Genomic DNA, 24,300 nt, shown 5'->3' on the forward strand with positions numbered 1-24,300 from the left:
TGAGCTGACGGTGAACATCCAAAAAATGTAGCTTCTGTTCAGCTCGGTCAGAATAGTTAGGAAAGAAAACTGGTAGATCAATAGATTGGTTAATATTGGCTTGAGATACAACCTTGGGAAGAAAGGAAGGGTTAGTTCTGAGCGAAACCCTATCCTTATGAAACACCAGATAAGGTGAACGAATACAGAGGGCCTGAATCTCAGAAACTCTTCTTGCAGAGGTAACAGCCAGCAAAAATATAGTTTTCCATGTCAACAACTTTAAAGAACACGAGCAGACGGTTCGAAGGAGGTAGAATTAGGGATGCCAACATTAAGTTCAGATCCCATTGCGGAGGAGGATGTTTCACAGGCGGTTTTAGGAGAAAACTCCTCTCAAAAAGGCTTTGCATAACTTATGAGACATGATGTTATTGTCCTGCAAGCCAACATGAAATTTGGAAATAGCAGCCATTTGTACTTTGACTGTAGATGATGACGATCCCGAATGAAAAACCTCCGCCAGGAAATCCAAAACAGAATGTATAGGAGCGTGAAAGGATCAATATTTCTGGCGTTTGCCCAAATAGAAAAACGCCGCCACTTGCTAGCATAAACAGTTCTAGTGGACGACTTTAAAGAAGACACTAAAATGTCTCTGACTGAGTCAGAAATCATTGGTAGCCTGGCTAGGGAAGGAAGTGGAGCAACCAAGCAGTGAGGTTGAGAGAATGAATGGCTCGGTGCTGCTGACCCGACTGGTGGATCAAAAGATCCGGAACTGGGTCCAGATGCCAGGGCTGCACCAGAAGGTGATGATGTAGAGACGGAAACCAAATTTGTCGAGGCCAATATGGAGCAATGAGGATCAATTTGGCGCTCAAACGGTGGCTTTCTGAATGACTTGTGGAATCAATGGAAAGGGAGGAAAAGCATAAAGAAGTCCCGAGGCCAATCCTGGGTTAGAGAGTCTCTCAAGGGTTGGCCTGGAAGAGGAAATAGTGTGAAGTAATCTGGGCACTTGCTGTTTTGAGGGTAGCTAAAAGATCGCAACAAGGGTGCCCCACTTCAGAAAAATCTGATCCACTACAGACTGATTGAGAGACCACTCGTGAGGCATCAGAATAGATCTGCTTAGCCTGTCCGCCAATAGGTTGGACCTGCCGGGATGTTGCTATCAGAAACCGCTGAGAAGAGATCGCCCATTGCCAAAGTCTGAGAGCTTCTCGACATAAGGGATAGGACCTGGTTCCGCCCTGTTTGTTGATGTACCAGACCACGGACATATTGTCCGTCTGTACTGCAATAGTCCCTGTGGGAAGAAAGTCGCCGAGGGCTTGCAACGTTAAAAGCACTGCTCTCATCTCCAGGACATTTATGTGCAGGTGGTATTCTATGGGTTGCCACGTCCGTGGACCATCCTGCCCTGATAATGCCCCCACCCGATCAGAGAGGCATCCGTGGTGACTGTGGCAACTGGAGGAGGGGAACAAATGGTCGGCCCTGATGAAGAAGAGGGAAGATACCCACCATCGTAGATGAGCCCTGCAAGACTGTGTCACTAAGATCTCGTGTCTCATGGGCAGATCGTGGTACGACCACTGCGTGAACAACATCCACTGCAGGAGACGCATGTGGAAGCGAGCTAGTGGAAGAAGAACAATGGCTGCAGCCATTAGGCCTAGAACCTTCAAGACAAACCTGGCTTTGACCTTGCTGCTTTGTAACAGAAGCTGAACAAATTTCTGGATGTCCAGAACCCTTTGATTTGTTAGTCTGGCTAACATGTTGACGGTATCTAACTCTGCCTATAAAGGTGATAGATTGGCAAGGCAACAGAGAGGATTTTTCAAATTCACCAAATTCCTAGACTCTTGCAAAGCTGTAAGGTGTAGTCTCTGGACCGAAGAAGCTGATCCTTGGAGGTGGCGGAGAGGAGCCAGTCGTCCAAATAAGGAAACACTTGGAATCCTCGACGTCTCAGGTGAGCTGTGACCACCGCCATGCATTTGGTGAACACTCTGGGGCTGAAGTGAGGCCAAAGGGCAGTGCTCTGAATTGGTAATGACTGGCTCCCAGCGAAGCGGAGAAACCTTCTGGAGCGTCTGTGAATCTTTATATGATAGTACGCATCCTGAAGGTCTATCGAGCACATCCAGTTATCCTTGCCCAGAAAAGGCAGAATGGATTGCAGCGTGACCATCCGGAATCTTGCCTTTTTGACAGACTTGTTTAGTCTGCTTAGGTCTAGTATTGGTCTCCAATCTCCCGTCCTTTTGGGGACCAAAAAGAATCTTGAGTAGAAGCCGGATCCTACTTGGTCTGCCGGCACTGTTTGGATGGCTCTTTTTCCCAGGAGTTTTGAAACTTCTTGTTTTGCCAAATCCCTTTGACCGGGTGAGATGTCTGGAAGGGATTGTAGAGGTACGGGAAACCTTTCAAGGGATTTTGTAACCCTCGGATATAATCGACTGTACCCATTTCTCTTGTGATAGGGACTGCCAGGCTACTGGGTACAGCGAAATTCTTCCCCCGACTGCCTCCAAGGGTGGACAGTCGGGCAACACCTCAGGGATGCTGAAAAGGCTTCTCAGGAAGAGGCTCCCTGTTGCCCTGGTTCTGAGGACCCTGCCTCTAGGGCGCGTCTTATTGTTACTCCCTCTGCCTCTAGGGGTAAACTGACCACGTGTGTCCGGTGTAGCTCCTTGGGCTTTACGGAACCACATCTTCCCCCCCTTCTGACCCTTGGGATATGGTCTAGAAGGAGTGGAAAACTGGACTCCAACGGCAGAAAGAGTTTTACCGTCAAAGTATCCTTCACCTGAGGTCCGAACAAAGCCGAACCGTCAAAGGGGGTGTTGGTGAAGGACGCCTTAAAGGGGTCCGCAAAATTACACAGCCGCATCCAGGCTTGGCGCCTAAGAGCAACACCTGTGCCTGCCCGTGCGGCCCTCTCCATCGGCTGCATAAGATATGAGCCGCATGGAGGAGTTAGATATCGAATTCAGGATAGCTAGCTGAGAGGCAATCTTTTCCTGAGCCCCAGCAGCTGAAGGATCCTGGACTACTTCTCCCAGTTCCTTGAGAATATCTCGTTGAAGCCTGGTGAAGTGACAAAGGTAATTCAGCGAACGCATTGCAAAGGTCGCTGAAGAAAACATCCGCTTTCCATACCTGTCCATGGTCCTAGAATCCTTATTAGGAGGATGGACAGGTACTGAAGGATCCGCCAGTTCCTTCTTAGTGGCTGCCGCCACCACCATAGCATCCACAGAGACACCTTTTGACAGGAACTGTTTGTCCGAAGGGGCCGTGATGAACTTGGATGGTCTCCTAGGGACAGGTTCCACAGAATCTGGAGCGCCCACGCCTTCGAGCCACTACCTGCATGAGTGGGTCGAAGGCGGAGACACCCAGGAGGTGGAGGGTCGGGATCCAAAGCCTCCAGGTATACCGACTCATCCTCGGAGGGGTCAATGGAGGCCAATTCCCCTCTGTTTGAGGAGCTCAAGGATGTCTGAAAATGAGACATCCTCAGAGGGGACCGTGGGAACCCTCCGACTCATCTAAGTCGGTATCAGATGTAGTAGACTCAGGGAGTCTGTGTGTTTCCTCTTACACGCCCTCTTCCGAGGGGTTCCCCTGCAGGGTCAGGAGAAACCTCGGAAGAGGAGGAAATTCCCAGTGGGGAAACCTGGGGCGATGGATCCCTGGGCCTGAGAGCAAGAGGCTGGCAAGAGGCATCTGCAGGCACTGATGAGGGAGGAGCTAGAGGGATAGACCGTTGACCAGGCTCAGAGGCCAGGACACTCCTCATCACCTCAAAGGCTCCTCTCCCGGGAGACCTGAACACACCCGCTCGAAGAAACAGGAATGGTCGGCTCCAAGGAGAGAGAAGGCTCGAGGCCGATGTCGGCGCCGAGCTTACCAAGCTCCGAGAGGGAGAGCGGGTCGGACAAGGGTCCGATGCCACTAGCCCCTCGGAGCCGACAGTGGAAACCCGACGACCGGATCCCTCCAAGGAAAGTCTCAAGGAGGAGATCGGAGCCGAGGATGACGGAGCCGAAGGATGTATCGGCTCCGCATCGAAACAGTCGCTGTCCCAGAAGCTCCGGCTCCAAACTCTGGTGTGGAGTCGGAGGAGGAATCTCAAGAATTGGGGCTGTAGCGAAGTCTGTTGAGACGGGCTATGGAGCATTTGGGCCAGTGCCTGAGACTTCAACAGCCTGCTTACCACCCTCTCCAAATCGTGGTCAGACAGCCTGGAAGATCTCAAGATCGGCTCCGATGGCTCCGCTCCGACAAAGAGGAGACCCGGGCAGTGAATACTTAGTATCGAAGGGGACCGGGATCTCTTGCGCGCCGGAGCCATAGGAGCCGAAGTCCCTTGACCCCCAGGTGGAGCCGAGGATCTCGCCCGATGCTGGATAAAGTGTCGGCTCCAGCCGAGCCGACAAGGCAACAGTAGTCAGGGTATCGGAGCCGGCCGGCACCGAACCCACTACTCTAGCAGAAGAAGCATCGGCTCCAGCCGGAGCCACCGCAGGAGTCTTGGACACTGTAGCCTGAGCCTTCGTGGCTTAAGAGGTTTTCCTGCCCTTGCTTAGGAGGAGAACCTTCAGGTTTTAACAAACTGAGGATCAGTTTGTTCCTCCTTTCCTGCAGGACTCTCTGGCTAAAGGCATGACACAACGCACAGGAGTCCTGCAGGTGCAAAGGCCCCAGGCAATACACACAAGAAGTGTGACCGCCGTCTGTCAGGGACATTTTCTGACAACACTGGTCACACTTCTTGAAGCCTGAGACCTTGCCTTCCCTAGACATCCTAAAAGGATATACACAAACAGTCCCCACAAACACACAACTTAATCCCTACACAGACACACAGGAAGGGAATAACTTGGGGAACTAGGCCTGACTAAAACTTTAACTGAAAAACTATTTTTAAAAATTTAAAAAGGAAGGGAATAGGGTGGGCTGTACTAAATACAGGCTAACCTAACACTGAAGGGAAATTAAAACCCCTAACTAAACTTTTTTCTTATTTAACAAGAAAAACTTACCTCAGCTGGCAAAGGAGACCTCTTTCGCTAAGCGGCAAACGAGATCTGAGGTAGTTCCGCCTTGCATCATGGGATATAGGGTTGACTCGAGCTGGTAAAAGGAGTTCTCGAGCTAAAGCTAGTGCCAAGTCGGAGCCGAGGATCGGCTCCGAACCCATCCAGCAAGAATGAAGGCGAGATTGACAACTTAACATCTCTTATTTATTGACATTTGTTAACCGGGTTGGTCCTGCTGGGCTTGTGGCCCATTTTCAGAGGAGACCCGAGGAGAAAAGCTCCAATCAAAAAGATGCTATACAATTAAAAAGCAGAATACACCATTTCACAAATCACAGTAATTAAAGCAATAAATAGAAATAAAGAATAATTTTGCATGTTGATCAATACACTAATGTAACATACAGTGTGTGTTGTAGTTGGTAGAAAGCAGGCACAATAGGTTGCATAGGAGAGCACACAATAATGTGTACACAAACTAGTAAAATTTTATAAGAATTTTTTGAGCAGTCATTCACATTTGAGGGAAAAAAACAGTAAGAGACACCTTACGATAACTGGACATACCAAAAATGATTATGTATGTTGATCAATATATCAAAGTAACACACAGAGTGTGTTACAGTTAGTAGAAAGTAGGCTCAATAATTCAACAAAAAGAGCACACAGACAGACATGTGCATTTTTAAAATAGGTTTTTGTGCAATCATTCACATTAGAGGGAGAAGCTGTAAGAGACACCCTAGGAGTGGTGCAGGAAATGTGGTGGTGCAAGAAGTAGGGGGAGAGAGGCATCTAGGAGGGTGATAAAGGACTTATGTTGGGTCATAGCAGGGACAGGTCTTGGAGTTATGAAGGTGAGTCTTTAATTCATTTCTAAAGTGTAGGGAGTGGGTTATGGAGCAGATGTGAAGGGGAAGCTTGTTCCAAGCCTGAGCAACAGAGTGTTTGTAAAGTAGTTTACCTACAGTTTTTTTTGGTTGGTAGATATCTAGTAGGTTCTGGTTAGAGGTATGGAAGAGCCGAGTTGGGGTATAGCGGGAGATCAAGGAAGCAAGAGATGGGCAGAGTAAAGGTTTGTAAAGGATAGGAGTGTAGCATTAAAAACTGAGATAGCTGCAGCTGTTGGGGAAGTTAAAGCCATTGGAGAGGGTTTAGTGAAATACAGTGATGTGCATTGTAAGGGGAGTTAGTGATAAATTTAGCTATTTTGTGGTATGTTTGTTGGAGTTTATTTAGTGTTGTGACCTGAATATTGGTGAGAACTAGGGTGGCATATAGGAGGGAGGGAAGGAGGAGTGCCTGTACTAGGGTGAGTCTACAGTTGGGGGGGGGGGGGTTAGAAAATTTTTGTTCCGATGTAGTAGGCCCAGTTTCTGATGTGTTTTCTTTAGACATTGAAGTATGTGGAGGTTGAATTTAAGTTAATCATCAATAATGATCCCAAGGAGTTTGGTGTGGGTGTCAGGTTGGATGATAGTTTTGTTAGAGGATTAGACAGAAAAGGTGGTTTTGTGCTGAGAGAGGGAATAGGGGAGGAAGAGTATGAGCTTAGTCTTTTTTGGGTTAAGGATGAGTTGATTGTCTGATAGCCATTTTTCAGTGGATAGGAGGGCTTATTGAGTGGGGGTATGTAGCTCAGAGATGCAGTTAGAGATAAAGATGAGTGTAGAGTCATCTGCATATTGAATGAGGGCAGATTCTTTGCAAGATGTGAACAGGTCATTGGTGAAGATATTAAACACAAGGGGGCCCAAGATGGAGCCTTGAGGCACCCCAGTTGGAACAGGGAGGAAAGAGGAGGAGGAAGGAGGAGGAAGAAAGCCATTTGATTGACTGCTGCCTACTGGATAGGTAGCTAGAGAGCCAAGCTAGGGAGGTGGGCGATAGGTCGAGTTTGGCAAGCTTAGTGAGCAATTAAGGATGCGAAACTATATCAAAGGCTTTGGAAAGGTCGAGGAAGAGACAAGCTGTGAGTTTATTGTTATCAAGAGCCTCGGCGATGGTGAAAGAGTAGAGCAGTAGTTGTGCTGTGGTTAGGGCGAAAACCGTGTTGTGTGGGAGTGAGTAGGTTGTGCTGGAGGAGGTGATTTAGGAGCAGAGTATGGCTACATTTCTCTAGGATTTTGGAGAGGGGGGAAATAATGGCAATTGGACAGTAGTTAGCAGGGTCTGTGGAATTCCCAAAGAAGGATTTCCATAAGGTAGGCATGGTGTATTCAAGGATAGATCTGTTACTATAGATACAGGGTAGGCGATGGAATCAGCAGCAAGTTTGAGGAAGAAGGAGGTAGGTTATCAGTGGATGGGGAGCAGGGTTTGAGTTTTGAGGAGGAGTGATCTGATGTAAGTAGTAGAAATGGGGTGAAAAGAAAAAGGAGTCGTTAGGGAGGTTTGGAGGAGAAGGTACTGAAGTAGAGTTATGGATGGGGAGCAGGGTTTGAGTTTTGAGGAGGAGTGATCTGATGTTAGTAGAAATGGGGTGAAAAGAAAAAAAGAGTTGTTAGGGAGGTTTGGAGGAGAAGGTACTGAAGTAGAGTTAGAGGGTAGGAGATTCTGTATTAAGTTAATGAAGTGCTGATTTAAGGGGGTAGCAGTTTCCAGAGGGGATGTGTTTGGGTAGGGGGAGGGGTTGGAAGGACTTCCTGGAGAAAGAATCTTGTTCAGAGTAGACCAGAATTTACGAGGGTTGGATCTACTGTTGAGCTGAGCTGAGCTATAGTAGGACTTTTTGTCATTTGTAGTTCGTTTTTTTTTTTTTTTGTTAGGTTTCTTAGTTTGATTTTGAATTTGAGTAGTAGGGGAAGTTGTTTTGTATTGGTCCAGGCATGATTCGATTTTAATCTGATCTTTCTAGAGGGGGCTAGAGAGTTCAAAGTATTAAGGAAGATGCTATTAAATGTACTTTCAGAATCGTTGACAGGGAGTGCCTAGACTTCTTCCTCTCCCAAACACATTAATTCAACTGTCTATTATCACCCACAGCTTCTCCTCTGGTTGGTAAGGTACACCTTACCTATACATAAAATCTAAAGGAACCAAAACATTTTTAAAAATGCCTACATCTTACTACCCCAAATGAAGAGCTTCCAGTTTCTCAATTTTTGTATTAGCTTCCATTTAGTCTCTTTCTACACATACTTAGCTGCCATAAAAAGGATCATCTTTAATACATAAAATACTTCATGTTATTAGGTGCCCAGAAGTGTAGGTATTGGTGCAGTAATTCACAGCCATGGTTTAATGTATTGCCACCCCCCCCCCAAAAAAAAAATCCTAAATGTCTCAAAATGTTCCACTGCACCAATATGTTCTTTTCTGGATTCACCAAGTACAAAATATCATCAACTGCAAATAAAGCCAACTTTTCTTTATTATCATTCCAGTTATATCCTTTAATTTGTAAATCCCTTACTTTCCTTGCTAAACAGCTTTAAATTTAAAAACAAGTAACAAATGGGAACCTCTAGTCATGGAAGACTATGGTATGCTGGCAAATGCTTAAGACTCCCACTCTCCTTGCAAATAATCTGTGATCTTTGGAGTGGGTCTCCCTGAATCGGAAATAGAATGTAGAGTTCATATCTACTGCAATGTAATATTAAGAGATGGTGTATGTCACAGAGAAAGAAGCCAAATAAAAGAACAGCAGCTAAAAGTGGAGAAAGATGGTCCATGTCATATGGAGGAAGTGTGTGGCATCTGCGGTTAACTGCAAGGTACTGTTGGATAGTCAATGAGAAGGCAAAAATAACTGCAAAAAAGTAATGCAAAGGTATCAGACTGCACGGAATGGTGCACTACTGAGACAACAGAAATATAGAGCAAGAAATAATGGCGCACTCGGGCCAGCTAATGGATGTAGACAGATCAAGTGGCTTACTTAGTGCAAAGTAGCTGTAGTAGAGTCAAGAATGAACTTGATGGAGACACGACAAATGGATGTAGGGGATAACACTAGGAGAAATAACTAGGGATGGATTGGCAAGGATTTTTGCAAAGGAAGTTAGCAGCCGGGAGGTCAACCAGACTGGCAGTGGAGATAATACCCTTGGAGAATGTCCAGTTCAACCTTTCTGCAGTGGATGTAAAAATCCAGCTTGAGCTAAAGAGACTGGAGTTGGAGGCCATGCGTGTGGAATTAGAAGCAGCTGAGAGACTGAGGTGTCTAGAGAATGAGGAGAATGAGAAACTGCTATGCCTAGAAACTGAAGAAAAAGAAGGCAGAGGCAGCATGAGAAGGAGATGCTGACTCTTCACCAGAGTCATGGAGGTAGTGGGGAAGGAAGTAACTGGACCCCAGAAGCACAAAAGGTCAGTAAACGTCTTCCGCAGTTTAAAGAGGGGGATAATTTTGATAGTTTCATTCATATGTTTGAGAGGGTATGTAAACATTATAAAGATGACCAAGGCTCTGGGTACGGTTCCTGACCCCCTTACTCCATGGTAAAGCTGCAACTGTTTTATCGAAAATTTCTGAAGTTGCACATTTTGATTATACTGCTGTAAAAAAATGTCTGTTAGAATTGTTTAAGCCAACACCTGAAACGTATATGAAAAAGTTTTGTGAGCATAGACGCAAGGCAGATGAAAAGTGTGTGTGAATATGTTGCTGAACTGAGCACTTATTTCCATAGGTGGGTGAGTGGATGTCAGGTCACCACTTTTGAATGGCTGGCAGACCTTTTGGTGAGGGAACAAGCCCTTAGCACTTTGCCTGAGGACATGAGGATCTGGTTAGCTGATAGACAATGTGCTACTTCAGATGAGTTGGAGAAGAAAGGAGACCTATACCTGGCAAGCAGGGTAACCTTGCACAGGAAAGGGACCCCCAGTACTGCTCATGGGTCTAAAGGAACCCATGTGGTCAGCACAGACTGCTCTAACAGAATCTGCCAGTAGCAGGGGAAGCCACTAGTCCAGGTACATGTCCAGCAGCTAGGGTTAAATGTTTTGAATGCAACCAGTGGGGCCATGGGGCATAGAGGTATCCATGGAGGTTTGAACTTGGTCGACTTCTTCGAAACAGTCACCAAGGCCATTGATGAGGGAAAGGCAGTCCATACAGCCTACCTTGACCTTGCAAAGGCCTTCGACACAATACCCCACTCGGGTATTGTAGAAAAACTTACCAGCTTAAATGTAAACCCATATGTCACAAGATGGGTTGCAAACTGGCTTAAGGACAGAACCCACAGGGTTAGAGTTGCTGGCGCTATGTCAGACTCCAAGCCGGTCACAAGTGGTGTCTCACAGGGCTCGGTCCTTGGCCCCCTATTGTTCGGCATCTACTTCTCAGAAGTACAGGCCAACATGGGAGGACTTTGGCTGACAAAGTTTGCAGACGACTGCAAACTGGGCGCCATAGTGGAAAGTGCATCGGACACGGATATCCTTCAGAAGGGACTCACGGAAACAGATAGCTGGTGACAGAGCCATGGCCTGAAGTTAAACGCCAAAAAATGTATAGTCATACCCTTCGGGAAAAACAAGGTAACCCCAAGCTACCATATAGGTGGCAATCCACTAAGCACAGAAGAGGTTATCAGGGACCTGGGGACCCAGGTTGACAGTGGCCTTTCTTTTGACACTCACGTTGCTAAAGTGGTTAGAAAGACCTTCTACATTGCCCACCTGATCATGAAGGGATTCACATCCAGATCTAGTGAGGTCATTGTTCCCCTGTACTCTTCACTTATCAGACCAATGATAGAGTACAATGCCCCATTCGGGATGCATCTCACCCGACATCTGCAGCAATTGGAGAGACCCCAAAAGTTCCTCACCAAAAGGATAAAGGGACTCCAAAATCTGTCATATGCTGCCAGATTGAAGAAACTTCAAAATCTGTCATATGCTGCCAGATTGAAGAAACTCCAGCTCTATTCAGTTGCATACCGTCTGCTCAGAGGTGACATGTGCCTGACATACAAGGCCACGTCCAACCCGGAATTAATGGACATGCTCCAAATCCACCAAAACCACTAGAGCAAGCAACTTAAACCTCAGCACGGATATAAAAAGGACGTGCTGGAGGGATAGATTTTATCACTCAAACTCCCTATGCTGTGGAATAAAATCTCGATCCATGTGAGGCAGAGCACCTCGCTGGCTCTGTTCAAGAGAAATCTTGACCTGTGGATGGGAGATCGTAGGTTTATCCCGGGAATCATCTCTGTGTCACTGCTGGACAGAGGCACAACAAACTAATGGGCACAGTATTTTTTCATATAAGGGGTGGCGTAAGCCACAAAAATTTGGGCTAGGCTTATAAATAATGCCTTAGGGCAGATAGCCTAGTATAAACCTATGAACCTAAAAGGTGAGGGAGCCAGTAAGTGGTAACAACAAAATGCCAATAGTAGGTTGCCTTGGGACAACAAGGGTACTAAACTACCACCAGAGACTATATCCTACTGTAGTGAATGGCAAAGAGGCCATTGCCAAGAGAGACAGCCTCTGACATAACCTTTGCAAAGCCTACAATAGTTACAGAGAAGCACTGCTCACCTGGGCAGTCTACTCCAGTCAAGGCTTTAGGAGGGATCCCATTCCAAATACTAGGCTAGGGTTCACCTTGACTGGGAGGGTGGAAAAGGAAGCCAGCAAGTAGGTGTGTTTGAGGATATACCTGCAGATGTCCTGATAGGGAATGATTTTGATAGTGCAGTGCCCTGTGCTTGTGCCGTTACACGCAGTCAGGCTTGGAGACGAGGCAAGTCTGGTAGCCTGGGGGAAATCCAGACAGACTGCATACTTGCAGCCGGGATTGGTGAGGTGGTTACTTCAGGGAGTGAGCTACGCTGTAGCAGTGAGACTGAAGGTGAGCCACAGCTGCTTGGGGGTACTGATGGTCCCTTGGACAGAATGACTGCAAAGGTAGAGGCGAGTAGTAGTACCCAGGCTGACAGTGAGGCAGCTGGGAAGGGTTACAAGGAGTGAGTTGAGGCAGGCTCGGCTCTCAGACTCTACACTGCAAGGCCTGAGGCAGGTAGCTAGGGAGGCATTTGATTCTCAAGGAAAGGGGGAATCTGTATACTGGGACAAAGGGCTACTATACAGAGAGAGTGGACCCCTGAGGGAGGGCTAGAAGGTGAGAGAGTACAGCAGTTGGTAGTGCCTAGAGCCTACCATCTGGTGCTTCTAGCCATAGCCCGGGATATTCCCTTTGTAGGTCATATGGGCATAAAATGTACAAAGAGGCGTATTATGCAGAACTTCTATTGGCCTGGAATTTCCAGAGATGTAACAGGGTACTACAAGACCTTTGAGCAGTGCCAAAAGGTAGGCAAGGCAGGAGACAAGGTGAGAGCTCCTTTTATGACTTTGCCTGTGATTGAGCCATTTCAGAGGGTAGTTATGGATATTGTGGGTCCTCTGAGTACCCAAAGTTCCACAGGGAAAAAGTATATCCTAGTGATAGTGGATTATGCTACACAATACCCTGAGGCAGTGGCTTGGTCCTCCATTGAGGCAGAGAAGGTGGAAAATGCTTTGTTAGAGATTGTCAGCAGGGTAGGTTTCCCAAAAGAAATACTGGCTGACAGAGGTACCAATTTCATGTCAGCCTGCTGGACTGTCTGGGGAAGTCCTGTGGGGTGAAGCACATGAAGACCTCCTCCTACCATCCCCAGACTAATGGTCTTGTTGAGAGGTTAAACTCTACAATCAAGTCCATACTACAGACATTTGCAGATCAGTTTAAGAGGGAGTGGGACAATATTTGCCCCATCTACTTGCTTACAGAGAAGTTCCCCAGGAATCGATAAGTTTTTCACCCTCTGAGTTGCTGTATGGGCATAGAGCGAGCGGACCTCTAGATTTAATTCGAGATTAGTGGGAAGATGAGTGTGAGTCTCACAAGGAGTCTGTCGTGGCATACATCCTAAACCTCAGGACAAGGCTCAGGGAACTCATGGGCTTGGCCCAGGAGAACCTGGCAGAAGCCCAACAACAAGAAAAGGTGTGGTATGACAGGAATACCCGAGCTAGAGAGTATGCTGTGGGGCAGCAGGTAATGGTTCTCATTCCTGTCAGACACAACAAGCTGCAAACAGCTTGTGAGGGTCCCTACAAGGTGGTAAGAAAGTCAAGTGATGTCAACTACATGGTGGAACTGCTAAGCAGAAGGCAGGGGCACAAATTGTACAAAGTTAACATGATGAAACCTTACCATGATAGGGAGGCTCTTGTGTTGAGCATTTGCAGTGGATTGCAGGAGGAGTCCGAGGGAGATCTGGGGACTGATATCCTCAGTGAGGCTAGGGCTGACACCTCTGTGGGAGGGGTAGCAATGTCCCAGCAGCTATCTCCTACCCAGGTTCAAGAAATCCAAGCAGTGTTGCAGGAATCTGGGGACGTGTTTACTGGGAAACCAGGGTGCACCCACCTGGTGCAGTACCAGGTGCATACAGGACCCCAAAGGCCTATTAGTCAGGCCCCTTACAGGGTGCCTGAGAGAATCAGACAGACCCTGAGGGAGGAGGTACAGGAGATGATGGAACTACGGGGTGATTCAAGAGTCCAACAGTCCCAGGCCTCCCCAGTGGTGCTGGTGTCAAAGAAGGATGGCAGCACCAGGTTCTGTGTGGACTACAGGAAATTAAATAAATAGTCACACAGAGTCGGATGTTTACCCCATGCCTAGGACTGATGAGGCCCCAGAGCAGCTAGGTAGAGCTAAGTATCTTATAACCATTGATCTTACCAAGGGTTACTGGCAGGTGCCCTTGACTCCCAGTCTTAGAGAGAGGTCAGCCTTTGTGACTCCTTTTGGCTTGTACGAGTTTACAGAGATGCCCTTTGGGATGAAAAATGCTCCAGTGACTTTCCAGAGGCTGGTAGATAATATCCTAGCAGGAGGCTTTGCCCTTGCTTACGCAGATTATATTGCCATCTACAGCCATTCCTGGCCAGAGCACTTTCAGCATGTCAGGGAGGTGCTGGGCAGACTACAGAGGGCAGGGTTGACCATTAAGCCGAGCAAATGTCAGGTGGGTATGGCGGAGGTCTCCTACCTAGGCCATAGAGTGGGGAGTGGTAAGATAAGGCCAGAAACTGCCAAAGTGGAAGCCATTCAGCATGGCCTGCACCTGTTATTAAAAAGCAGACGAGGAAATTTTTAGGGACAGCAGGGTACTACAGAAAGTTTGTCTGCAGTTATAGTACCGTAGCTGCTCCCCTTACAGACCTGACAAGGAAGAACAGGACAGATAAGATAGTGTGGACCCCAGCGTGTGATAAGGCATTCCAGAAGATTAAAGAGGCTTTGGGAGGACCCCCTGTGTTAGCCAGTCCAGATTACAGCAAATAATTTGTTGTGCAGGTGGATGCTTCAAACCATGGGACGGGGGCTGTACTTAGCCAGATTTCTTCACAGGGGAAAGCGCACACAGTGGTTTATCTCAATCATAAGCTCCAACCCAGGGAGGAATGCTATGCAGCTGTAGAAAAGGAATGTCTAGCCATAGTGTGGGCATTGCAGAAACTTCAGCCTTATCTGTATGGAAGGAAATTCACTGTTATGACAGATCACAACCCCCTAATATGGTTAAACAGAGCCAGCCAGCCAAATGTCAAGTTGCTAAGATGGAGCCTAGGGTTGTAAGCATATATGTCAGTGCAGCACCGCAGTGGGGTTAGCAATGCTAATGCAGATGGGCTCTCAAGACAGGGAATGGGGTGAGGTACACACAGACCTCACCCTCTCAAGCGTCATTTCTTAAGGGTCACTTGAAAAACTAGCTTGAGTTCTCCGGGGGGGGGGGGGGGGGGTGAAGGCTGCCAGCTTAGCCAAACAGAATCCATTTGTAACAATAAATGTTGAAATACAGGCTTGTTTTCTTAAATGAAAGAATATGCTGTGAAATGTTGAACTTAAAAACACTGTAGCAACATTGCCTTCTGTTGTAAAGAAAGCTTAGTCAAGTATTTTTTGCCCGTCCTTTAAAGTTCAAATTATTTCATGACTGACTTTGATGTTTACAATTTGCCTCCAGCCAAGGTAGATGAAGGGTTCCTGCCTATTGTTTTAAGGCTAAAGTTAATGACCAGAATTTGCATGCATAAATGTATTTTTATTGCTCTGGTTTCTGCCTAGGTGTAAAAGAAAGTAGATGCAGTTTCTGTTGGCCTGGGAACACTGGGAAAGTGAAAGAATGATGCAATGTTTATCAGAACTGCAATTTAAATTTAAACAGAGAGAATCAGAAGGCATTAAGCATTTTTGTCTCAATCATCAACTCACAGTACTGTCTTGCTCATATGCAAGTTATTTTAGAAGTGTTTTTGTTTAGAAATAGATAGAAACCTGAAAGATTAGACTGTTTTTCTGGGATGTCAGAACTGTACTACTGAATTATTTTAAGTATTCCTCTGTGATCTCCGAACTCTTGACTATGATCTCTGAACTCTTGACTAGCACTGTGTAGTAAGAAGTATTATCTGGTGTTATTAAATATTTTAAACCTTTCAACTATTGCTGTTTTGTGTAGAGAAAAGTTAAGCTCTAAAAGTTCACTGCATGTATATAAGGATCCTGTACCAAGTCACTCTAATAAGCCTTAACTGTTTAATCATACTACCAATTGGATAAGGGGCCTTTGAGTAGCTGATAAATATTAGCCGAGTGGTGTCCAATTGCACTACTGTACAGTCTGGGTAATAGGGGCACAGCTGCAGAACCTGTGCCAGCCTTCCCCAGAAGTGTCTATGTGGTTGCATAAACTTATCTCAAAGTGAGTGTGTGTCAGCTATTTGGGCTGGGACATGAAGCATTGGTTGGACAGAGAGGGTGCTGGAGATTTTAGCTTGCCCAGCTGGCTGAGATCAGGACCCTATAGCTGTACCAGTGGGGAGTCTTATTGGGGAACTGGAGAGCAAGGGAGCGACCAGCCACAGATTGACTGAGATCTCTATGTGCTCTTAAGGGAAATTGCACTTTACTGTGTGCATTTGTTATCGTTCCCTCATATATGAGACACCCTCTCTGGTGTTAGTGGTGAGAATTGAGGCTCCTCGATTGCTCAGGCAATGGAAGAAAGTTCTCTTTAGACACCCCCCAGGGAATCCAGGCAATCCAATGATTTATTCTGTCACTGGTGGTGTATATGGTGAGTGGTATCCCAGTGTTGCCTCAGACACAGATTTTAGCCAGATTGAGAAAAAAAGTCACAGACTTCATATGGGAGATTAAACAGCCTAGTTTAACCTTTGGTTTGCAATATGGGAGCTTAGGCACTCCTAATTTTTATTCATATATTCAGGCTTCCATAGTAGTGGTATTTTACAAAATGATAAGCCAGGGTATACAGCCAGATGGAAAGAGCTGTATATAGGTTCATATGTGGTTACTAAGCTATCAGCCCAAGAGCCATTTTAAGCCTAGCCTAGCTTACCCCAAGTTTACCAAAATATTGCTGGTATGTGTCAATACTCCAAATAATTTTACAGTGTTAACAGGCTGCTGATTAAGTACATAGCTGCCAAACCAGGGGGAAATTTACATATTAAACAGCTTGCAACTAAAGAGGTGTTCTTAAGTTGGGCACCCTGAGCTAACTAACTATCTAGATATACAGAGAAGAAATATTTTATTATGTCTCGTCATACAATGTCCGGGTACATATCCGATTCCTACAGCTACTTAATATTACCCGTTTTAAAGCCTACCAAATCAAGTATCCATGAGTTAGATCTGCTAATTCAATTGCAATTCCAAGGTATCTGCTACACAGACATGTATTCTTTATGCATTGTTGGTGGATGTTTCTACTTGCCATTTTTTAAATGTTTTGTTAATAAACATTACCTTGGAAAAAACAAACAAATAAATGAGAAAGGAGATCCCTGCTTGAATCCTCTGTTCAAACATAGCTTGTCAGAGAAGAACCCTCCCACCTTAATTCACACTTTTGACCCTTCATATATCCTTCACATTATTCTATCAGGGAATGCAAGTGCTACCATTGCCCTGCACATAAAATGTCAGCTGCCTATCAATTGTTTTCTCTACAAAAAGATTCAACAATAGTGGTCTCTTCTTGCACATGCACTCCTCTGGATCACCACTGTTCTATTAATGTTGCCACATGTATGTCACCCCAAGACAAAAAAACACATCAATTTTAACACCTACCAGTTAACACAGATTATTAAGGCTCCAAAGTGTTAATGAGCTGCTTTCTGTGACGAAAGATACAGAGTTCAATTCCTTTCACCTCCATTTGCTTGCCATGTGACTCTGAACAAAGGTCCACTTCAGTCACTGGTTTTCCAATACGTTTGTACCTCCAGTTTTAAATTAATATTGTTAAAGCTTTTCCAATCTTTTTCTTCCACTTTCTTTCCTCCTGATTCCCAAGGGAACATCATCTTCTTTCCTGGAAACTACCATGATGTTTGATTATACATCACCATTTTTATCTCACCCCTTCCTATAAGTTATTCATTACCGAGCCTCCTCTTACTCTAACCTTAGCATAACAAAGACTTTCACAAATATTTCCATTCATGCCTTTTCTTGTTTTCCCCATTCCTCTACTTTATACAAAAACTTTCATAAAATTTCCAAAACATCTTTAATACCTCTAGAAGATCTCTGATTATTTTTCTTGTCATAGGCTCCCTAAATTTAGCTACAACATTTTATAAATTACTACAAAAAGTGTTACACTCTAGAGCCGTTACAAAAACGGCCACTTAAACAGCAATCTCTCTAAAGTCACGCATTCCATCCAAATACTGTCTTGGTTTCGTCTTAGTACTCTGCAGTTGCTCATCTTCTTGCCCAGAGCATACCTTCTTCTGCAATACTTTAAACTTTATCAACCCCCTAAATAATTCTTATTACATCTTACCTAAACCTCAATTTTTATCAAGTTTTTAAACTCCACTTCATCCAACTCACTAGCTATCCCTTCTAAAGTAATTTCTACCCTCTACGATAACCCGTGAATATTTACTATTAATACCATAAATTCTCATATTTTAACAGTTAAGCAGGAATATGTCAATTTCACACAATGACATCATTATCCTGCATATTTATCTTAGTTTTTTTTTTTAAAGCAGTGGTTGATCTGAGAGTTACTACATGGTTCCACAATTTTCAATTAGGTACATGTGCTCCTGTGAAATAACTGGACTAGACTGGATAGAAATCAACTGTTGGAATGGAATAAGTAAATACTGCCCAAGTGTGCTCTACTGAATTCACAACTTCCATACCAAATATAATCCTTCAGTAATATACCCTTTTGTTATAATTTCCCTTTCAAGTCCCCCCAATACAGCCTCACTACTGCAAAGCAGGTTCCAGTCCCCACCCATAAATAATATTCCTTGCAAAAAGCTTATTAATTAGGTTCATAAGTAAATACTAGGCCAACGACCACCAGGGCCTTTATAAGCCTAGCTGTAAAACTCAAACCAAATGTGTCCTACGTATCATGGGAATTTATTAGGAGGTATGTTAGGAAATTTCTATAGGTTATGTCGGGGGGGGGGGTTATGTTAGTTTGGGTATTACATTACTGTCTGTCTAACAGGTACACAGATGCCAAACCCAATGTGACTTCCAATTTCCCATCCATTGTTCAAGTTTATGCTTAAATAGGGATTAAGAATGGATGTCTTAGAAAGGTTTACTTTTCCAGGGCTGTTTATTAGTAACACCAAGATATTATATATGGACTTAAACGTTTTGTAGCGTAAAGAAAAACTCCACCTTCTCCTATAGTTAAACAACTCTTAGGTTGTCTTTCTCTCTACAATAGGATTCCAGTACCATGTAGGTACCTGAAACCGGCTTATACTTTATAAAACTTTCATTTTCTGACTTTGATAGCAAAGGAAGGGAAAGACTGCCCAATTTTATTTAAAGCCGAACCCATTCATAAGTTGCAGAGGAATTTGTCTACACCTACGTAACATACCACAGATACAGGAAAATCTGTAGTCAGGAGCTCAGGCTGATGTGAACAAGAGAAAGGTGTGAAATCTGTAGTCAGGAGCTCAGGCTGATGTGAACAAGAGAAAGGTGTGAAATGTTTTCCATTGTATTGCAAAGAGGAAGCGAACTTACACCGATTCTAACGTAGCCATGCCTTTCATATCAAAACAGAGCAATTAGATCGGTCAATGGTTCAAAGGCAGTTGTCACCTCTTTTGACAAATTTACATAAGCAGCATCATAATACTAAAATGCTAAGTTTTAAACTTTAAATATTTGTTGTTTATACTACTATACATTTTACGATGACTTGAATGTAAGATGTCTGGGACATTTAAAAGTCACAAAATATTTTTTCTTGTACAGTATCAGCACATTTACCAAAGTGCAGCAGGAGGTGCTGTCAATTCACCTTGGAAAAAGATGCTATGAACAAAGGCCTGCAATTTAGCAACTGTTTTGGTTGCAGCTGTACAATTCCTTAGTATACTATAAAATAAACCCATGAGACATACGTTAATGAGGGCCATTCAAGAAATAAAAGCAGCACTCCTGTTACAGGCAGTATAGAAGATGACATTGACTGACACTAATCCCATTATATGTTAATGGAATGGGAATACATCACTCCTTCCTCATGTCTAGCATGACTCATAAAGCAAACTTGAAATGGATTATGGGAAAGAGAAAGGCTTGAAGAAAAATAAGATCACATCGATATGCCAAGCCCCACTGACAACCATTTTGCAGAAAACATTAAATTCTATAAGAAACAGTCAGTGATTTTGAGAGGTTGAGAAAAAATAGACTTTTTAGTTCCAATGCGGTGTTTTCCTTTAATGGGGTTATTTCAAAAGCAATTAAGATTAGAGGTGGGACTAGACATTGGGGTGTCCAATGTAACTATGTTTATCTACAATTTTATATTAAACCTCAAATACTAGAAGTACAATATCAGTGGCGTCCCTGTCATGATATTTACTGATGATTTAAGTATTTCCAATTCCTAAAAATGAAATAAAAAATATTTTATAATTCAAGGATGTGCAAAATGTTCTAATTACAAAATAAAAACAAAAAAAAAAAAACCTCAAAAAAGTGTAATAATTACTGTACCAAAAAATAACCAAGACTAATAGATTCTTCTAATAGTGAGTATGAATACACGTCAGGATAACCCTCTGCTCCTGCTAGTAACCCCTTATTACAAATCCACCATTATTTTTTTTCTCTCTTTCTACTCCAGTCCCTCTCACAATCAGTATTGTTCCCCTTTTCCTCCGTCCCTGATATTCTGCTGAATGTCTACTATGAAATCTTTTATTTGCTAAACTCACATTGTCATTTACTTCCAAAAAGTCTTTTATAACATTGCTATTTACATCCTGCACTTCTTAATTCAGCACTCTGCTTTTTGTCTGTACCTAGAAGTCCATTTATATTCTACATTAATACCACCAAAGCAACCAGTCTTGAGGAAAAAAAAAAGGCATTACTCCCACATATTGCACACAACAGTTCCCTTTAATACGTGTTTCCATCTTGCAGACACCAAGCACGCACTCATGACCGACAGGCTGCTCTTGTATGCGGTTACCTGTTCGCATCCCTATCTGAACCCACGTCACATTTTTTGCTTCAACAAAAACACTTAAGACAGTATTAATGCACATGCTAAAGCCCGGGTTCTCACTTACATATATTGCTATCTGCTCTTATCTTATCTCTATGCCTGTTCCACATGTGAAAAAAGAACTTGCACGTTTTCAGTAAACAGTCTCTTAAGGCTAGAAGTTAAAGTGCACTAACTACCCTTAAATTAATGCAATGCATACAACGATGCACAGCTTAAGCACTAAGGTAGCAGGAGACAACTACGTGTACAGCTATTAACCTCCCACACTTTATAAATTGAAATCCTTGCCAATATTCCATTAAAAATACCGATTATATCTTGTAGATTTTACTCAGAACACACTGCTCAGGCCACTCATAATTAACTGCATATACCTGCAGGGTGCCCTTCGCAAGCAAAAAGCAGGCCCTCATGGAAAATAACAGTAACTGAAAATGCAAGAAATAATCACCATTTCTTACTGTTAATCATATTATCTTGCATTTTAGTCAATAAAACTTATCTATAGCTTAAGCTAAGAACTTTAATCTAAAAAGCCATCATCGTAATTCTATATACGATATGATCAATCTACTTTTATTCCTTCAAGAGCAGCCAAAGATCAGAACATTATATTAACACTGACTAGTTTCCAGACATTTTTGTCTTTTTATGGTGCAAAGCCTAAATACAGAACTAAGAAAAAAGTACTTTCTTACCTTAATCTCACTAGCAAACACAACAGCGACGGATAACACTACTTCCAACTTGCATTTAAAATACATCTGACTGCATACTATACAGAACCAAAATTAAGCGGACCGGAGTTCCGCTGTGGACCACTAACCGGGAAAAGCCGAAAGACGCAAACAAACTGGGTTTATGCTCCAGTTCGATTCTCAGCTAGAGCGTCTTCTGCGTGGAGACATGCGTGAATGGGCATACCTTCGTTGAAGGTTGTGCGTCAGGGCTGGTAACTCGGCACGTAAAAATTAACTACCAATCATTAGCGGACCGGAGTTCCGCTGTGACGACCCCTAACCAGGAAAAGCCGAAAAACACAACAACTGGGTTTGCTCTTTACTGTTCTACCACCAGTTTAAATCAACACAGTAAAACTAAGTATTTTTCAACCACTTCTTCCAACAGTTCACTTGTCTAAACTACAATGGAATTGATGCTTATTCACTATTTTTTTTTTTTGCTGGTCTTCCCTTTGTTCTCACAACACCAGACTTTGGTTCAAGACCAAGGTAATCCTGAGTCTTCTCCCAGGGTTCTTTATGTCACTCGAGAACTTTCTTTTGAAACCGTGGGAAAAAGTTTCACTGACAAAGTCTCTTTATAGGCTTTCTTATTTACAGAAAGCTAAAAAGCGTACCCTTCAGCTTGCTGGATCACACTTTTTTTTCCATCCACTTGATCTGCATCCATGAAAGTCTTTGATCATCCAATAAAAAAAAAATACTCCGAAAACAGATGGATAAAGCAACTCCAATTTCACTCTTGCCTTTTAACATCCCATTTTTTTCAAGTGTAGCTATTTTGGTGGTATGACAGAATCTTTACAAATATAGCTGCTGGCTGTTAATGCCCAGATATGGAACACACTATGTGCCCCCTCAGTTAACAAACCCTACTGTAGAACAGCAGCCCAGTTATTTACTTGCATAAAATTATTGTTGTCTATTCCTTCTGGTTTCTCCGGCATAGAAAAAAAGTTACTAGGGTTGAATACTCAAGGACACCGCAAAAGCCTAATATTTACACAAGCCCAGAAGGAAAATAATAATAATAATAATAATAAAAAAAAACACACCGACAACAATAAGCCCTAACACGGACGATTTTCCCCGCTCAGCTGCAGTGTTGTACCTTAAAACCATAAGCATACCAGCTAAAACCAAGACGCAGTGAATGATCCTAAGACTGCCAAACCAAAACCTACAAATCTATACTTTCCTACCTTCGTTTCCACTGTAGGCCCCTCTTTAAACCCAACATCTTCTTTAAATTTTTTCAGGAATGCAGGCTCAGCGGGCTTAACATACGAAATTTGATTTTTCTTACTCATTGCTTCACTAACAAATCCTTTCACCTACTACAATAACGTCAATATGTAAAACACGCCATCGTCATCAAGGCTGGCGAAGGAAGAGGGTCTCTTCAATTACTTATACATAAACATTTACAATTACATCTCAAGGCAGACTAGTGCAGTCGCCTTATTAAATGCACATTTTAATTACAGTAATTTACAACAAACGCCCTTGTTACTTCTTTAGTAAATCTTACAAGAACATTACAGTAAACATATGTATTTATCATCTGTATTTTATTTCACAGAACAAAATATGCAAATAGAAGTTACTTCCTACTAGAGTTACACTAAATGACGTCACATCGTAAGCTATTTAGCGCTAAATTTGAAGCTTCCGCCATTTTTGCTATGGTCTATGGAGAGACTGGGAAGTAGGAAATTTTCTTAGAAAAAGATATAGTAGTGTAGTTTTTATTGTGTTGTTTCATCCACTTTTCTTTAGGGGGGTTGGATATATCACGGTTATATAGATCATGGGTCCAGTTAGCAAAGGTAAGTTTGTTTCTCTTTTTAAAGAATAGTAATTTTATATTGTTTACATTTGTGTTGCAAGTTGGTAGTGTTGAACTGATGTTGGTACATTGTTTTTGTGTCATAGGGTCAGACTTTGGTAGTTTAAGATATCTCAAAAATCACGGCTTATAATTATATGCAGTATGCTCCCTTGCACATAGAGATACTTGCTTTTAGTGTTTACTTTTATTTTGGCTGTGCCTGCCCCCTTCCTGTAGTGGGCGAGACTGATTACTTGTGTATCTCTTCTTGGTTTGTAGTGATGCTGCAGTGTGCATTAAACTTGAGAAGCCGCTATTAACAGTATTATTACAAGCGTGCAGAATGCTAGTTAAAAGAATGTAGCACCTTAGTGCGAAAAGGCATCAAATATCAAACAATTTGGGTAGAAAATGTTTCATTGTCAGTAAAGGAGTAAGATGTGCGTGGGTAGAGTAATGCAACTTTTTAAATGTAAATAGCTATAATTGCATGCAGCCTTTTTAAAGTGGGTAATTATGCCTGCAGGAAGTTAAAACTCTGGCTACCGTACACATTACTAACGTGCTGGATTACGTTTGTCATAAAACTTGAATAGTTCAATTTTTTATTTCTGGTAGCAGGGTTATGGTAAACATTGATAAAAGTTTTCTGTACAAGGAGAGAGAAGAAATGAGGCCTTTCCAATGGGAGTTCTCCTTTGTTGTAGGAAATGTGAGTCATTATGTGATCTAATTGACAACCTGAGTAATTCAGGTGCAGTAGTTTAAACATGAGAACAAGTAGTGTAGTATGTATCATGGGCATCATTTATTTACCTGCACCTTTCTTTTAAAGCAAACATGTATACTGAATGGTAAGACAGAAGAAATTGTTTTGAAGAGTTTGGCTGTTTTGAAGACTGCTGGTATTATACATAGAATTTAGGACTATAACTGTGAGGGTGTATTCAGTTTTGGACATAAGTATGTTTACTCAGTGCCCTCCTGTGGAGTCAAAAGAAGGTGGCAAATTTGTAGCTAGCCTGTAATTAAGGACCTTAATGACATTAAGCTCTACATGATGCATTGATGTGAGGGTAGGAAGTAGACACACACCATGG

The 24,300-nt window shown here is 43.3% G+C and overlaps 2 protein-coding genes across 2 annotated transcripts in view; one reads left to right on the forward strand and one right to left on the reverse strand.

Annotated features, from left to right (window-relative positions):
- Positions 1-22,775, reverse strand: part of KIAA1143 (KIAA1143 ortholog) — a 64,769-nt gene extending 41,994 nt beyond the window's left edge. The window contains exon 1 of the mRNA XM_044064667.1: positions 22,572-22,775. Within this exon, the coding sequence (XP_043920602.1) occupies positions 22,572-22,679 (108 nt within the window). The 5' untranslated portion in view covers positions 22,680-22,775. The remainder of the gene's footprint in view (positions 1-22,571) is intronic.
- A 294-nt stretch (positions 22,776-23,069) lies between these two features.
- Positions 23,070-24,300, forward strand: part of KIF15 (kinesin family member 15) — a 2,415,358-nt gene continuing 2,414,127 nt past the window's right edge. Inside the window, exon 1 of the mRNA XM_044065522.1 lies at positions 23,070-23,198. Within this exon, the coding sequence (XP_043921457.1) occupies positions 23,180-23,198 (19 nt within the window). The 5' untranslated portion in view covers positions 23,070-23,179. The remainder of the gene's footprint in view (positions 23,199-24,300) is intronic.

This window comes from Protopterus annectens, chromosome 3.part0 (assembly GCF_019279795.1).
Source record: "Protopterus annectens isolate FY-2018-M chromosome 3.part0, PAN1.0, whole genome shotgun sequence".
In the NCBI taxonomy this organism is placed as follows: domain Eukaryota; kingdom Metazoa; phylum Chordata; order Ceratodontiformes; family Protopteridae; genus Protopterus; species Protopterus annectens.